At 38.0% G+C, this 18,102-nt stretch overlaps 1 protein-coding gene across 3 annotated transcripts in view; it reads right to left on the bottom strand.

Moving 5' to 3' along the window:
* The window catches only part of LOC117381137 (transcription factor COE1-A-like), a 111,799-nt gene that overhangs the window by 5,900 nt on the left and 87,797 nt on the right, over positions 1-18,102 (bottom strand). For all 3 annotated transcript variants that reach the window (XM_033978018.2, XM_055226464.1, XM_033978017.2), the window contains exons 11-15: positions 16,547-16,635; positions 3,040-3,105; positions 2,290-2,452; positions 1,338-1,520; positions 191-388 (exon numbers count right to left, since the gene is read on the bottom strand). In XM_033978018.2, coding sequence (XP_033833909.1) covers positions 191-388; positions 1,338-1,520; positions 2,290-2,452; positions 3,040-3,105; positions 16,547-16,635 — 699 coding nt within the window. The remainder of the gene's footprint in view (positions 1-190; positions 389-1,337; positions 1,521-2,289; positions 2,453-3,039; positions 3,106-16,546; positions 16,636-18,102) is intronic.

Genomic DNA, 18,102 nt, shown 5'->3' with positions numbered 1-18,102 from the left:
ACCATCTGCCACCATAAAAAATACACATAAGGCGCATAATACTAATATATATATTTCATTTTTTATTATAATTTCACATAATATTCATATGTTATAAATTAATTACAAATAAAAACTTGTAGAAAAGTTGATCAGTGTAATATTTTTTCACTAATAATGACATTAAATTTTCCCGGTCTCGAGCCCGTACCTTGTAGCCCGTTGCCGTTGGCGCTGGTGCAGGAGGGGGGCGGGGAGGAGGAGGGCCGGACGACGGGAGCGAAGGCAGATTTCTGTTTGACAGCGGCGGACACCATGTTGGCTGGAGAGAAGGAGAAGACCCCAGAGGAGGACGAGCAGTTGGACGGGAGAGAGGTGGAGGAAGCCATCGTGGGACTGGACGGGACGACTGAGGGGGTCAAAGAGTTTAATGAGAGAAAATCCATGGGTCTTATCGAGCAATACGTGGTGTCCTATTGGTTTAAAAATATACAACCACAAATTAACCTGCGATGCCATGAGCTGTCATATACCGATCTTTTGGGTTTATTGCTAACTAGTTTTAAACCTAGGATCTGGCAAACCAAAGTAAAAGGCTCATTCTACGTTCTGATTTGAACCAGTTTATTTCATTTCTAAGGACACAGCTTATATCTTCCAAATAGAAAAGCAAGTAAGCCAATCAAAACATAACCTGTGTCATTTATCACCCATACAAAAACAATGCAATTAAGTGGAGAGTCTTGTAATCATTCTTACAACTCAGAGGAGGAAAAAAAAAATGAACCTCTTTCCTCCTGTCCTTGAGTATATCGTAAAAAGATGCAATTAAATCATAAAATACTGTCAAAGTAAAGTTTATTTTTGCAGAAATCTCTATGGTGACATCTCTGTTCTTCCTCTAGTGACCTGCAGCTATATTTATAAATGTGATCAATTTAGTCCTGGTTTAGATTTGGTTTGGTCCTTGTTTAGTCCTGACCTAGTCCTGGATTAGTTCTGGGTTTAGTTTAAATTTTGAAGGAACGTGAGCAAGTGTGAACAGAGCCATGGACAATGATGGAGAATTCAGACTCCACTGAGGCATTACCGTTGTAGAAGATATTATAAAGCAATTTGAGACAAAAAAACAAAACAACTAAATTACTAAATATATAAAGTGTTTATACTGATTTTGTAAAGTGAATGTTCTGATTAGATAAGCCTTATTTGTCCCACAGTAAAGGATATTGTAATGTTAGAAAAAAAAATAAAAAATAAAATAAAAATTAATTAACATGGTAATTATTCAGGATATGGTTTCCAGTACTACTATAATTTGACACATGACATTATAAAGGTTGTGTTGGAGCACTCACTGGCATAAGGCGAGTTGGCGGCGGACCCGTTGAGGAAGGTGGGCGAGCCCCCCAGGTTGGTCATGGCGCTGTTGTTGCTGTATCCGTTCATAGAGGAGCTGACCGAGGTGTAGCTGCTCTGCTGAGGCGTGGAGCTGGGCACGTACCCGTGAGGAGACACACTGCTCGAGCTGCGCACAAACCCTACAGACAAACACACAGGGAGTAAACAGAGAGGTGAGGGGGGTTCATTCAATCAGCCATTTATTTATTCAGTACGTTACTCATATTTACTCATTTATTCTAAGGTTTAATTCAAAAGGACAGTAAGGAAACAGTGACCAGTGACCTAACACTTTTCACTAGTGTAGGACTTTTAACTGTTTATTTCAAAAGAGGAGATACAATAGACACAGGCTATCTTTTTAAAAATAGAGCTTTTCAAAGTAGAACAACGTTGAACAGTGTTTATGACCAATGCTAATTAGCAACACCGGTTTTAAAAATGGCTTTCAGCTGTTTCTATTGGATACAGAAAAATGAACAGTAAAATATAATATAAATATGTTCAGACAATTGTAGGGAGCAAAAAATGCTCAAAATAGAGTGTAGGGACGCTTTGCTCAAGTTAAACTCAGAAGGAAGTCACCGGCGGAGATTGTTCAAGATATTTTGAGACTAAAGTAGGACACATTATGGATTATAAATGACAACTGTACGACTGCAGGAGCAAGCGTAACTAAACATAGCTGTGTACTTATTTGCAAGCTTTCATTATCAAAGAGATAAAAGCGTAAAAAAATGACACCACAATGCAACACAATGTAATAATATAGAAATTAAGAAAGTACAGGAATTAAGTTTAATTAAGTGATAAATTGTATGAATAATGACACTAAAACTGTGTTGAAATGTAAAGTTAAAAGTGACCACCATTATTACCAACACTGTAAGTAATCATTAGTAGCTGTACCTTGATTAGCCTGCGCTGGCTCAGTGACGTTGACGGACAGCTGCCCGGTAAAGGAGTTGACTCCCATCATGCCTGAGTGGGCGGAGCCTGAGAGCTGGGTGTGGCCTCGCGGGACGCTGTACAGGGCCTCGGCAATGTCCGCCGCACGCTTCAGAATGATCTCCTACAACAGGCACGAGGTGAGGTCACAATTAAACACCTGCTAAATTACTTTTTAACTCTAAAGTCATAAATCCATACAGTTAATTTTGTGTAAGTCTCTGGAGGGACGTGTTTTGAATTACACAACTTGGCTGATTGGTCACAGCACTGTTAACTTCACTGTTGTTTTAGGCAATGACACAAGAAAGAGACCATTTTACATTTAGCTATTGGCTCATTTGAGTTAAAAACATGCGTATCTCACACTGTTCCTCATATATAAAGAATAATGGACCAAAAATTCTAAATCTTATTGTCTTGAATTAACTAAAACTACACAGTATGATAAGAAAGGGGCAACTAAACTTCTAAATTGGGACTTTTGGGCAATTGTTTAGTGAATCTTGCATTAGACTTCAATACTCATAAGTGAAAAATAGTACATATTAATACTGATAATACAATAATAATAAAAAAGAAAGATCATTATGTATCTGTTATGTATGTATTGTTGGTGTATTGTTGCAGTAATGTAGTTTAATGGAGTAATGCAGCTCACTTTTTACCTAAAACAAGTTACACATATTTACATTTGTGCATATGTCCTACCTGGTTGTTGTGAGGCAGACCATAGAGCGCTTCTACCAGATCTGCTGCTCTTTTTAAAATCACCTCCTGAAAAACAAAAAGAACCACGTTATATTTCCAAGTGTCATTTTTTCCCCCCCAAACTATTCAAAAACCTCCATCACACAAACCAAAGAGCACTATAAGACACACGTGCAATTACGGGCTTACGCATACAACCCCCACAATGCATTTCATCTGTTCACGATAAACAAATTGCTTTTTCACACCTTTTAAAGAGTCTCTATCACCTGTCAGCTCCAGTGCTTTTATGTGTCAGAGTGCGATCTTAAATGACACCTGTTTAAGTGACACATGTGAGAAAAGCAGAGGAGAAGAAGAAGAAGATAATGGACAAATGCGTTCAGAACAAAGGATATGAACATACTGCGATTTTTACACACTTTGCTGCACATAAACTTGGTATTAATTGATTTTAAAGGCAAACTATGTTACTTTTGTGTTCACCACTTGCTTGCCTCCATGGAGATATTACCGCTTTGCCTGGAATGTTCTACAGTGTCACATTAAACATAAATCTCGATGGAGAGAAGCAGTGGATGCCAATAGGCCAAGTTATAGGTGAGATCTGTGGAGAGGCGAGTCCACTCACAGTATGAATGCATGTATTTCGAGGTATTTTCAGCAATAAAAAGGCTTGTAATAATAATAAGAATACGTTTAATGCCAGACTAAGGGACATTCCAGGCAATACAGTAACATCTCTAAGAAGACAAGCTGATGGCAGACACTTCACCAGAAAAAGTTACGTAATTCACATTTAATTTACTATAAGAGCAGTGATTATGTGATGTAAATGTGTCTTAATTATGTTCCATCTCAGTTAAATATTTATAGTTGTGCGTTTAACATGCAGCTGTCAGTCATTTCATTTTTTGCACTGCCTCAATTTTTAGTCTTGATAGTGGTTTTAAATAAACGGAATTGAAACTCAAGGCCAACACTTCCTTGGTTTGCTAGAATCACCTCTTGTACATTTTGTTTTCGCAAAATGTGAAAGAAAAACGTACGGCATAATCATAACAACAGGCACAGTTTGAAATGAATTTGATATAATGTGTTTATGGAGTTTTCAAAAATCACTGCCACATAACCACGTAATGATGTCATACAAGTCAAAGCAACAATAAAAGTCAAACTAAAACAAAATACTACAACTTGTCCATACATACTCAATACTTTTTTTTTTCCAATGGGTTCTAGGCAAGGCAATTTTATTTGTACAGCACAATTCATACACAAAGTAATTCAAGGTGCTTTACAGAATAAGAAAGGGATTAAAATGACAATATAAACAAATCAAAACATAAATAATCATAAATAATCATCATAAAATTAGCACTAAAAGACAAGAGTGTAGTTTTCAAAGCTCTTGGGAATGTTCCAGCTTGAAGTGCTGTGTTAAGTACACATCTATATGCTTAATACTACACATCTATAAATGTAATATCTAGATATCGTGCAATGTAGTGGTTATTCACATCATTTTATATCATTATTGAGCATTTACAAGGACTTCCCTGTTTAATCAATTCCTTTAGTGTTGTGTTAATGGCTAAGTGCAGTTGTCTTGATTTACTCTTAAACCCTTCCATTTCCAAGTCCATTTCCACCATCTCGGCTCCACTCTCTGGCTATTTTCTCCCTCCCTCTCTGTCTCCTTCTCTCCTCCTGTTCCCCACCATCTCTTCCTGCTCTCTCCTTTCTTTCCTCTCTCCCTCTACACTTCCTTTCTTTCCCCTCGTCTCTTCTCTCCTCTTGTTTTCCCTCTTCTTATTTCCTACCCATCTTTCCCCTTTATCTCTCTCTCTTACTCTCCTCTTTTCTCTCCTCTCTCCACCCATCCTTGCCCCCCTGTTGTTCTTTCCTCCCCAAGCTTTCCCCTGTCACCCCTTCTTCTCTCCCTTTCTTCCCCCTCTTCTCCTTTCCTCTCTTGACCTGATCCCCCCACTTCTTCATTCTCACCTCTATTATGCCTTAACCTCCTCTCTCCTTCTTCCCCTCTCTTTCCCTCATCTACATCTCTTTCCTCTCTTCTCTCTCCCTTCCTCCCTCCCTTCCCGCTCTCTCCCTGTGAGCACTCTGCGCCCTGGGGTCTTGGGTGTCTTGTTTAACGGTTAATGTGTTGTCATTGCCCCCAGCGTGAGGTCCGCCCGGCGACACAGAGAAAATTACAGGGCTCTTTGCAGTAATAACCTGCTCTGTATGACTCTCCCCTCGCCCCTGTAGCTTTGGTCTTGTGTGTATGTGTGTGTGTGTGTATGTGTGTGTGTGTGAGGTGAAACATATTGTCGCTCCAATAGAGAGTATATGAGGGGTCACCCAGGCAGCAGTCAGCAGTTTTAGTAGCTCTGGCCACGCTGCTAAATTCATTCAATCTTTCACACGAGCGCATTAAAAACGGTGGGGCAGGAACTACTGATGGTGATTGATTTGGAGCTTAAGAAATTACATATTTCTTTTGTCATGGTTTAGATCTGGGTTGGTCCTCCTGATTTAGGTTTTTGTTTAGTCCTGATATAGTCCTGCTTCAGACCCCGTAACCCGGTTTAGTCCTTCATTAGAGTAGGATTACTTGTTAACTTGCAACTTCAGATTTAAGCCTTGTATAGCCAGACATAGTCCTGGTTTGATCGTACCAAGCCTTATATAGTTTGGTTTAGTGGAGGTGTTACGTGCCACTTGGTCCAGGGGTGGTGGCACGCAACAAAATGATGTTAAAGCCGGGCGTAGAATAAATCGGGAGCGTAGAGACGTAGTCAAAAAATGATAAATCAGATTTACTGTTGCAAAAATAATATTCAAAAGGATGTACCAATTAAATAACTAGGTAATACAAAAATAAAATACAAAATAACTAAAAGATGCTGCAGCAGAGGACCCACTTTAATCCCCAGTTGATTGTTGGACTGCTCCAGGTGCGGCTCAACCGGTGGGTGGATCTGCGTAAACAGAGGCAAGGCCAAAACAACAGAACAGGTCCGTAACAGGAGGTTTTGTTTAGCTTTAATACTGGTTCAAGTTTGAGTTCAAAATTACTCATTAATACATATTTCATACACCAGTGTACGCAGCCACTAAGGGCAAGGTGGGTAAAGTGTCTTGCCAACGCCAATCACATCGCCAACCTGTGGGTCAGTGGATCTGAACGCTCAACCGATGACGCTTATGTCAAGAACAGGATTCGAAACGTTAACCTTTAGATCAGTGGACAAACACTCTCAGCTGCTGCCGCTCTGTTACTATTCTTCTGTTAAAGGAGCACAATATACGTTTTCAAAAGGAGAGTCAATTACATTTGTTTTATTGCCAAACATACTTAGTTTTGTGGAGTCACCTGCTTGTCTCCATGAAGACAGCTGTGAGGGAATAACTAATGAGAGAATAACAGAATAATCACTAATGCTATTGGGTGGAACATGGCGTCTAGATGTCTCATGTCGTCTTCTGATATACACACAGCCTTTCAATATGTCCTTCAATATGAAACACTACAGAAGTTATTTAAGCTCTTCATGTGGAAGCCTCACCAGGGCTTGGATAGGCAATACCATGTGTGCTGGTGCTTTGTGTTGAACATTCCACTCCCCCTGACCATTGTGATTTGTAATAAACGTCTCTTTTCTTTTCATTTATATTCTATGGATACTTGCAAAACTTGTACAACTATAGCTAAGTGTGTTGTCATCCCGTGAAACAGTGCAAACAAGAACATCTCTACAAATAATAGGGTAGCAGAATATAGTTATCACCTGGTTGAAATAGGTTAACTTAAAATCTAGTCTAAGATGACACCATGTACCTATAACATCTTTCAAACTCGTTCACGTAAAACTTTCGATCTTTGACACATCCGCGCCCGCTTGGCTCGATATTAACCCCTCGTTCTTGCATAGTAGATAGACGCATACGCATTGACGGAAACCTGAGCTCAGTGTTTCCAGTAAAGGCAGCGCTGATAAACGGGAAGAAAGATGATCCAAACGGTAACATCATCAGCATCTGCCTGCACACAGCATCACTCACACCCTGCAAATCAATGGCCTATATACCTAAATACTCACACAGCCACCCTCACATTGGACAGTTACATGCAAATAGGCTGCGTACACACTGTAGACTATCATGATGTCATAATTTCAGAGGGAAGGGGCCTATGTAACTCTATAGAAGATTTACTGAATGTGAAAGAAATGATACAGATTATTAAATGTAAGAGATTGGCTCCATAAACTTGCCTTATAAAACTTGTGGCTAACAGTTCTTTCAGTTGACAAGAACCATATATTGATGTTTGTACCAGTTTTTGTTTCATGTGGATAGGCCCATCTGCTTTTCCACAGTTAAAAGACACATTTTATTTCATTCTAACCTGCCCTCCATCTTAGTTTTCAACAGGACAACTATAAGACGCCATTGTTTCCAGATTATAAATGTCATGGATATGCAAGAAAGCACCAGGCTGCAAACAAATGATAGGAACTGGATTAAAACGCTTTTATAATTGTCACAGTGTCAATCCCCCCAATTAGTATTAAAGAATGTGTTTGAAAGATGGCTATTGTGTTTTATAATATGAGAATAATTATGATTAATCACAGTTATTTTGGCTTTGTGTAATTAAACTAATTAAACAATGGACAGGGAATCGAAGGTTGAATGAGGAATTGGCTCTTTCAGTCATAACTCTGTAGTAGCGCAAATTTAATCCCCAAATGGCCACCAAAAATAGCTAATAGAAGTGCATCCTACCTATTCTTTCAAGGGACTAGCCAGAGCAAAACCAGCCACATACCACAGCTGTAGACCAGAGGGAGAAAGTGTCTTGCTTATGGACTGGTCAAAGGGGAAATACAACTGAAAACTCTTCACTATGAACCTCTATACTGTTATTTAGTTGTTTCTTTCTAAAAGTTTGAACTACTCATAAATGACACTAGAACAAAGTGAAACAAAAAGACTTTTCAATAAGAAACAAGTAGCATTTGAGAGTCAAATGTGTGACTGAAATATCTGTCAGAAAAGCTGAAACAATCTTTTCTTTTACCTTAATCAAAGTTTAGGTTTAGGTTTATTTAGGAAAAAATCTGCCCTCGGCTCTGACCCACCAATGCAAATCTCAAATGCTGTCAAATATTTATGGAAGATGTGCAGCTGTCACTCACTTATTTTTAGACTGTTTCTCTTTTCGTCTGTAACTGAATCTCAAAATGAAATGGTGTGGATATTTTTACAACCACAAAGTATTTCTTGACCCTTATGTTATTGGCTAGATTTGCAGATGGACAGCTGACAGCGCCTGGGACAGTGAAGATGGTGCAAATGCTAACAGTAGATGTCTGGGTGCTTTTACACTGTGAGTTATGGCCATTCCTAATGCGATAAGCACACATTAAAGACACGCACGTTGTAAGCATTAGCGTTAGCTCGAGGAATCGCCGAGCACAGGATCTCCGGGTCAGAATGCTCTTGTGCAGACATGACACACTATGACAGATTCCTACCTAATGCTGCTACATTAGCTGCCTGATCCACCTCTAATGTCCCATTAGAGATGCCGTACATGCAGGGTCACACCTCAGCACCGTGATGATGTCATGGCTGACCAGATTGATTACGCACACGTCTCGGATGCTCGCACACAAAAGGTTCTTAGGTTTAAAGATAATGGGCTTTCAAATGTCCAGGTGAAGTGTCTGGGACAGCATTTTACATTTACTCTATAACCATAGTAGTTCTGATAAGAGTGTGAGTACGTAATTTGAAAATACTGTATTCCATATTTGTGTGTTAAATACTGTGAAAACTAAATTCAGACAGAAGTGGAACAGCCAGGCCAAAGTAAACAAAGCATAATTGATGACACTTGAGTGTGCTTGAGTCTGTTAGTCATTCATATATGAGCTGGTATGACTTGTGCAGAGGGTGACTTCACCTCAAAGTGATGAGGCCCTGAGTCACAACAGGAAATGAACATGACAAATCTCATACCAAAACGCCTCAGACTTTATAAACAAATGAACAGAGGATTTTAGCTGGGGCACAGTCAGGAAAACATCTGTGCAATAACAACGATGAAGTAATGTAGTCCTAAAATGTGTTCAATACCATTCGCTAATGGTTTCAGAAGTGGTTTAATCTTTTGGTTTATTCAGATGAGTTTAACACAGCATCTTGGCAAATTCCTATGTCAGATGCCTTTACATTCTCAACCAGCCACAATATTATGAGAGGGATTCAACATGAATCTGACAACCATAACTGTTTAATGTTTTTATTATTTCAGTTTAAATGTTGTGAACTGAATGTGCAATTTAATGGTGTAACATTGCTGTACCAGATTTGACTTTTTTTTTACTACTATGAAAAACAGAACTAGTTATAAACAGTTACAGTAGAATAGTTACAGTAAAAAAGCACTATTTTAAACTGTTTGCAGCTGCCCAGACTTATTCCACACCTAATTACTCACCTCAATGAGTTAAGAAGAGTTTCGCCATTATGGTTAAGCCAGCAACAACTACCATTCTAACAGCGTACCAGGGTTCCTTCCTGGTTTGCACACAATAAAAATGCATTATAATCAGAAGTTGACACACAGCCGCAGCAGTTTAATTTTGATCCTACAAGTTGCTTACAATCTACAATATACCTGTACTGCAGCCTCTTTAAGAATATAAATACAATGTGCACAAGTAATCAATTTATTTTCCATATTTGTGAAAAATTTTGAAATTGCTGACAAAAAGAAATGTTAAAATACACTTGACAACTATAATAAGTTAAACACGCAGGACCCCCCCACAAGAAAAGTAGTATAGTTCATCCTTAAATCGAGTCTTTAGTTTCACGTGTAATCTCACTGCTGCCCTGTCAGTGCAGTGTGTTCACATACGGATGTATTTGAAGACCAGTCTGGGACACTCGAGGTCCGTGTGTGAGGGTCCAAATCCCCTCAATGTTCAATGAGCAATTATCGACCCCTCTGCTGTCCACTGTAATCCTCTCATCCACTCCACTGACCGCTCCGTCTGTCAAACCCTCGTCCACGCCATCCTCTGTCTCTATTCCACTTCAAGACCATCAAGACTAAAGCAGGTCATCAATGAAGCTCTAAATTATCTCTGAAATGTTACATAAAGGTGAATCTAGGGTCCATGGCGATCCTCAGCAGAACTGTACTGCGCTGGAACTCTTCTAGTGGTGGTTCTGCTCAATAGAGATGTTATAGTTTTGCCTGAAATGCTCCAAAGTTTAGCATCAAAACGATCTATCTTGCATTAATTCAGTCGCAAGTGTGTTCAAATACCTTAACAAACATGCTTTTTTACTGTGAGCGGGTTTGCCTGTCGTCTGGGTGTCACCTGCTTGTTTCCAGGGAGATATATTTGTTTAATACATGTAAAAATGTGACCATTAACCATATATAAGTACAAAGAAAAAAAATGCTAGCCTAACATTTGTGTCTGTAAATAAGCTACTATTTTCATGTCCAATATCCAGCTCTGACATAGTTCTCTCAAAACTATGAACAAAATAATTTGAACTTGATTATAATCTTAACCATCTTTCAAATCAACAAAGATCTATTTGTTTACACTGTGCACATGTATCATTGTCTGCAGTTCCAGGTAAAACACGGCATATTTCACGTCTGGACTCTTATTGTAGAACTCACACTCTGATGTTGTATCCAAATAAACGTGCTGTAAACACACACACACGCACACACATTCACACAGAGCCTGTCGCCGTGGCAGCGGTAATAAAGTCTTCGATCGACCGCAGGACTCACAATGATAAATGACCCTCAGTACCACACCACAAACATAGGAGGGACGAGAACGGACAGAACAGGGCAAAACAACGCACAAAGGAGTGCACTGACCAGAACACACAAATACAAATGAACATAAAACTATGATGAAATGCAAGTTTTGGGACAACCAGTTTCAACAAAAATTCATAACAACTAGACTTTTTAAAGAGTTATTTTACATTACATAAGCATTACATATTTTATTCACTTAGCATGTAACAGATTCATATTGGGGAAAAAGCTGACTGATGTCCAGATAACTCTTATATAATCCTTTGCTTAAATTAACTTTTTCTTTATTTTCTCCTTAGTTAATCATATATTAAAAAATCTGTAATGTAGCTGTTTGGTCATGATGAAAAGACCTGATATTTTAAGATGCACTATGAAACTTTTCTGCACATTTTCTCAAGTTTAAACCATACTGCAGATCATTCCAGATAAAACAATAACATTTTGGAGATATGGCAACAAGCAAGTGGTGGATCTCTTACCGGAAATGCTACATTAAAGGCAAACATATTTTACTAAGAGTGACCCCTTTTTATAGATGAATGAATATTGTATCAACACTAAATATAAATATGGAAACAGTCAGGTTATATTGAAAAGCATCGTATAATCAGTATGTGCCTCTATTGCTTGGAGCCTACTCATTAGTCATAGTAATAATATTATTCATTTCTTCCCGTGTGTATTATTAAGACAGGCTTATTGAAATTGCACCCAACCTCTCCCAGTGCCTTATATTGAAATCATGACATAATGCTGCTTAAAATAAAGGCGGGCAGTTAAAAGATATGATACCAATACAATTTTTATGAGCTACGGTCATTAATGCAGCGTTGGGGTCAGAGGTCATATCAATAATTTTGATTTTTTAAAAGTTATTTATAGATGCAATTAATGGAAGTAGAGACCTCATTAGTTTGAGAGTAAGAGCTGCAAATTTAATGTTAACAAACACGATTCCTGCCTAGTAACAGGAAAAATGCAGAGAAAAAGACTAGGATACAATTGAAAAATGTTAAAATATTGCTAATAAAAGAGAATAAAATATGATTATTATTATTAAAATGTGATTACATATTTATTTTATCACTGTAAAATACTATGCGGCAGTAATACTCAGGGTCTTATTACAGAGATGTTCAGTAGCTGTAGGTTAAAATAAAATTGTAATGCAGATGTGTGTTGCCATTTTTTACATTCTAACGATGCTTGTGATATGAATGATTAGATTTTCTTTGCTTGATGTCGTCTAGGCATGTTGTAATACCAAAAAAACAGACACGGTTTGCGACTCTACCCAATTAACCTGCTCCACACCTGAAAATATCTGTGCAAGGAATTTTTCAAGACCTGTCAAAGATACAATTTCCTTTTTGTTTACACTCTCTCAGCAGCACTGGAGCATCACAGTCCCCCGTGCTAACAAGACCCCCCTCCTCCCAAATCTCTCCCTCCTCCCTCCTCCCACCTCTCTCCCTCCTCCCACCTCTCTCCCTCCTCCTTCCTCCCCCTCTCTCCCCCCTGTGCAGATCTGAGAGTGCGTTCGCTTGTGTGAAAATGATTCAATTACAACTTGCTCTGACTCAGGCTTTACCAGAACCTGCATCTCGCATCAATTATTCTATCAAACGCTTGGGCATTTCTACAACTACTTCCTGTACTGAGTTTCTAGGCCACTAATTGAATTTATGGTAAACTGGACGACTGAGAATGGTTCAATTGATTTCTTGATTTTAGTTTGGTCCCTAATTTCAGTTTGAGGGACACTAATGGGGTATAGATAACATGTAGAAACTAAAGTGGATGTAGAAACAATAATAAGTATATTTCATTTCATTCATAAAAGGTCTTCACATTTGGCTTGTGTCCTAGTGGCAACCAAATCAAATCATCAGTTTATCATTTTTTTCTTTTAATTATATTTACATTACATTAATTTATCTTCGATTATTTACAAATGATATGTGTGGTAAGACTTAATCTCTTTGTCTTGTGAGCTTGTTATCAGCCTGGTCCCCACCCCCTCCATTGTGTCTCGAGCCCGGCCAAATGTGATTGTAAACTCTGATTTTTTTAAAAATTTTTTTAGTGACACACATGAAACAAAGGAACTCAATGGTCACTTATCATTTACAAATACAATAGAAATGATCTCACCTCAGATTAACTCACTGATTCTGCCGAAATACCAGAGTTTTTTTTCGGCCCGCTGTGATATTTTTTCATTTATTTTTTCGATATGAACAGACCACGTGTGTATCTGATTGGCTAATCCACCTGTCAATCACACCCATCTAAACTCGGGGAGATTTGCCGGTGCCAGACTCACATCTTTGTAAAGTATTGAAAAAGTGTGTATTCTGGATCCCACACAACCAGTTTAGGGAGCATTATAGTATTAGTGGCAATTGTAAATGTTATGCCACTAGTGATGGAACGTTTGGCTCCTTTATGGGATATGAATCTTTTGGATCCGTTCTATTTCAAAGAGCCGTTCAAAAGACTGGCTCTTTTACTATTTATTTATTTGACAGAAACTAATGTGAGAACTAATTTTATCAACAAAATAACACAGAAAGAAACGACCAAGGCTCAGATGTGTTTAAAATGGTTTAAACTGAGAGTGGGAGTGAGTTTAGCATTTGAAATGATGAAAATCTTAAAAAAATGTGTGCTACAATAATAATAAACTATTATTATTACAAGTTATTATGATGTCAGATATGTTTGTTGTGCAGAAAACTCTCACTTGTGTCACCTGCTCTGCTTCTCTTCAGTTTTATTTTTCTCCTTAGTTAATTATATTTAAAAAATCTGTAATTTAGCTGTTTGGTCATGATGAAAAGACCTGATATTTTAAGATGCACTATGGAACTTTTCTGCGGAAGGGTACACATGGATATTTACTCGCTGCAAGTGTCGCCTTCTTTGCTTCTGTGCAGATTCTTGTGTTGGCTCAGTGTTAGTCGATGTAAAAATGTGTAAAAATGGGAAAGAAAAAGATTCGGTTCTTTCGAAAAATGAGATCTGGATCCAGTCGCTCACGTTAAGGAACTGTTCAAAAGAGCCGACTCGTTCATCAACGTCACACACTATTGGATTAAAATATTTGAATCTATAGAACCGCATTTTTTCACCTAAAACTATTATTAAAACAGATTATGCTCATACTTTGATATAGTCTTATTGTACCAAGTGTAGGCATCTGACACAATAGCCGTTATACTAAGGGTCTATGTAAGGGTCTGTGCCTCATATGGCCCCAAAGCAGAACAGTGGACATTAATCTACATTTTATCACATGGTCCAAGGTTATATAGAGGGTATAGGTTACATATTGATTATACATTTACAACATGAAATGACGTATATCCCACATTTGAAACTATTGATTTTTTTCAATTGATTTTTAAAGCCAAGTCTATATATGGGGTCATGTTTGGATCTGGGAATCACTCTGTATTTTGTCATGTGCTCCTAATGTTAGTGCAGCTCAATTACACATTGTATATTTTAGAGGATAGATACTAGACAGTGCCACGTTACTTAGGCCTGGTAATGTCTAAAGGCAAACCACACAAACAAGAAGTCCTAAAAATAGTATACATTACAAAAAAACATGATAATTCGATCACCAAAGTACAAAAAAACTACACATGTTATACTTGGCAACACATCTGCAAGAAAACGGCGGTAGTGATGTCTGCACTATTCAAGTCCAATTGTTTTTGTTAATTTTCCTAATAGTTCGGGGTTGTATCGTCACCCCCACAGATTATAGGTCATCCCGTTACTGAACTCCATGTTTATGTTCTTTAAATCAGTTCACTTGAGTAGTTCAGTAATAAATTCTTCTTTCTTTATTTTGCGTTGAACTAGAGCCAGACATTTTTGTGTTCAAAAAGAAGATAAAGTATAAACTAATGCACTCCTATCACCTATTTGATGTGACATTTATAAAGTCATTTCCCCTGGAGCAGTTTGTAAAATAAATGATGCCTCCAAAACATTCAAAACATTTAACATATGACCCTCACTCTGACGATCACATAAAGGTTATTTTATAAAAACACAAATACTTTAAATAAACATCGATAAATTTAAAAAAGTGCTAACCACATCCAAAATTAACATCAATATTGAGCCAATAATAACTCACTATAATCCCACAGGTATCAACCACAATCAACTTCACGTTAACACGGAAACACGTTCCCACGGCAATCACATCACATGACCATCACATGATCGCTCCCAGATGCAGCAGGAGCCTAGCTGTCGACACAAGTTCAATTACATCACCTCGTTTAATGCGCACATTCAAGGCCCCGCCCATTACCCAATGATGTCGCCGCTCTCTCAGCCAATCATGAACCAGCTCCTGCATCAGCTGATCATGAGGTCATGACCCCTGCTTGTTCATATTGGAATGAACTTTGAAACACATATGCACGAAGAGGAATGTAGCGTAAGACGACAGCGTATCAAAGCGCTGCTCGCCTTTTGGTGTTAATTGTTTACATGTGCGATTTTGGATGAGTCTTGCATTTTTTCATGTGATAAACAAATAATAAGGGGCTGTGTGATCTGGAGAGGATTCAAACACGGAGATTACAACTGGGGTTAAACTTCACACAAGCAGAGGAGTTCACTCAAAGGAAACAACAAACCACTAGAGAGTTGGAAAATAAACATTAATGCAGCGTTATTCTCTTCTGAAGTTTAGATCTGTGTTTCTTGAGGTGTTGCTTCGTGTCAAATACATAAAATGACACCAGTGCAAGTTTTCAATAAACTTGAGAAACACATATCAGAGTGAAATGTGCAAAGGCTTGGAAAAAATGGGGAAGTGGTGACATTATTCAGTGGCAGTTGGACGAACACATGGACATCGCTAAACTTTTGTTAGCCTCATAGCATAATTGGCTAAGTAAATGTCCATGTTTTTTTGGTGAAATACAAAAATAAACAAGATGATTGAGCTGGTTTGTGTTTTTTTTTTCCGTTTTTGTTTGGCCATGGAAGGAGCCAGTGACACCTACAGATGCAGCAGGGTCTGGAGAGTAGAATGCGACATTTGTGCAAAAAGTATAACCAAGACCATTCCACCCTCTCCTCTAACCCTATATGTAGTAATATTCATTTTATTAGTGAGTTTACTGTTCTTTTATTTATTTGTATTTATTTTAAACTTTGGTGGATGTATGGCATTGAATTTCAATTTATCTGTTGTCAGGGAAAAAAGCAGGAAGTAACGAGCAAGATAACAGTATGTACGCAAGTTTTTGGCAACAACACCTTATTTGATTTAATGCAATTTAAGTTTAATGCCATACTGTGGAATATTCCAGGCAGAGCAGTAACATCTACGTGGAGACAAGTACTGTATGTAGCGGACCTTCAACCAAAAACTGTATATTGTCTTATTTTATCATTCGTTGTGTTTGTATAAAGCACAAAACAGATGGTTATGAAAATGTCGCTATAGAATTAGACTTGATCTTGACATAGACACTTTGATATCAGCTTTGATATCAGGCCTACTGGTTTATACATTATTTTGTCTCTAAAGTTGTAGTTCAGTAAGCCCACCCCTCCCGTCTTCCTTTGTGTCCAGTTATAATTGTGAGGTGGTACCTTGGGCAGTCTCTCCGGGTCCCCAGGGTGCCGAGGGATAACTTTCTGAAGCCTCTGGAAGCCGTAGTCTATGGTGGGCTCGTTTAACGCTGCACGGGGCACAGAACAGAAGAGAAAAGATAATTAGCACAAAATCCACTTTCAAAGGAGGAACTTCATTGAGTTGTATTCAGATAGATTCAGTAAATGAGCACTTAAACTTTCTGGAGTATCTCTAACCGTGTATTATCCACAGATACAATGCTTCAACATGTGATAGCACTGTTCACATAAACTTTAATTAGAGACTACACAAGCCGATCGGGTAATAGGTCTTAATTGGGCCTGTCAATTTATTCAACTCTTAAAAAAACTTTCTAGATAAAGTAATAACCCTAGAGACTCCTTCACTAGACTGCCGCCTTTTGTAGATGTCTACTGTGGTATTTAGGCCAAAGCAACCTATTAAAAATCACTGAAACAAAGCAAAGCAAAAGCGAACAAAGCAAGACCAAAACTGTTATTCAAATAGATTAAATTATCAGCAGGGGACATAACATCAAACTTCTTAAACTGGTTAAGTTGAGGGCATAATTTAAATATACATTGGGTAAGTACTGGGTAAGTATTGGATCACCAACCATTACTATTAATGAGCAACTAAATCTGCATCATACATATGACAGAAAATATAGGAAGCCTCATTTATAGTATAATACAATCTAAAACAAACACTATTGACCATAGCCTGCTAGTAAGAATGCATGTTTTTCACTGTATTTTTGTAATTAAATAAATGCAAGATAAATGCCTGTAATGCCTTACCGAGGAACATTCTAACATTTCCGAGTAATAATGTTGTCACAATAGTTTCAAACTCGATTTGGATTCTAAGGAATAGACTCAATATGCAATACTGATTCCAATTGCACAATGATAATTAAAAACACTCTTTATTTAGACAATAGAACATGATTTTCACCATTAGATCATAGTACTTTCTTTTATATTGCCATGTGGCTTTATATCAGTCGTTCAGGTATGTTCCATAGTGGTACGTGGGTGTATACGAGTTTATGTGGACTTAAAATTCTGATACAGCTCAAAGCATTCTAAAGCTATTCAGGAACTATTAATTTTTGTCTGGGGGATGTGTATCTGTGTCTGATTTTCGATACTTTTGACATACTTACGATTAGACAACCTTACCAGATAGCGTAACCTCAACCAGAAAAGTTACACAGTGCACTTTTAACTTGAAATTCTTAGTTTTTGTAATGAAAAATGTATGTCTTGTATTGTAATTGACAGTTAAATAATGTTAGGTAATCAATCTCTGTTTTAAGAGCCACTGCCCACTGCTCTGTATGATACACGTAGGATTCGGCAGCGGCACGTAGCCATTTTGGTACAATTTTTTTTTTAAATCGAGCTACTCGCAAGTGTGATGTGCAGCTATCGATCAGAGGGGCCAACAGCTGCACGGCTCTATGTTGTGATGACGTTTATGCCGACGTAAATTTCATCACACCGCAGTTTTTTTTAACGTGGAAGTAAGCAGATTTGGTTCTTTTATT

Source organism: Periophthalmus magnuspinnatus, chromosome 14 (genome assembly GCF_009829125.3).
Source record: "Periophthalmus magnuspinnatus isolate fPerMag1 chromosome 14, fPerMag1.2.pri, whole genome shotgun sequence".
Classification (NCBI taxonomy): domain Eukaryota; kingdom Metazoa; phylum Chordata; class Actinopteri; order Gobiiformes; family Gobiidae; genus Periophthalmus; species Periophthalmus magnuspinnatus.
The sequence above is the reverse complement of the archived record's forward strand: the minus strand, read 5'-3'. Positions and strand labels throughout refer to the sequence as shown.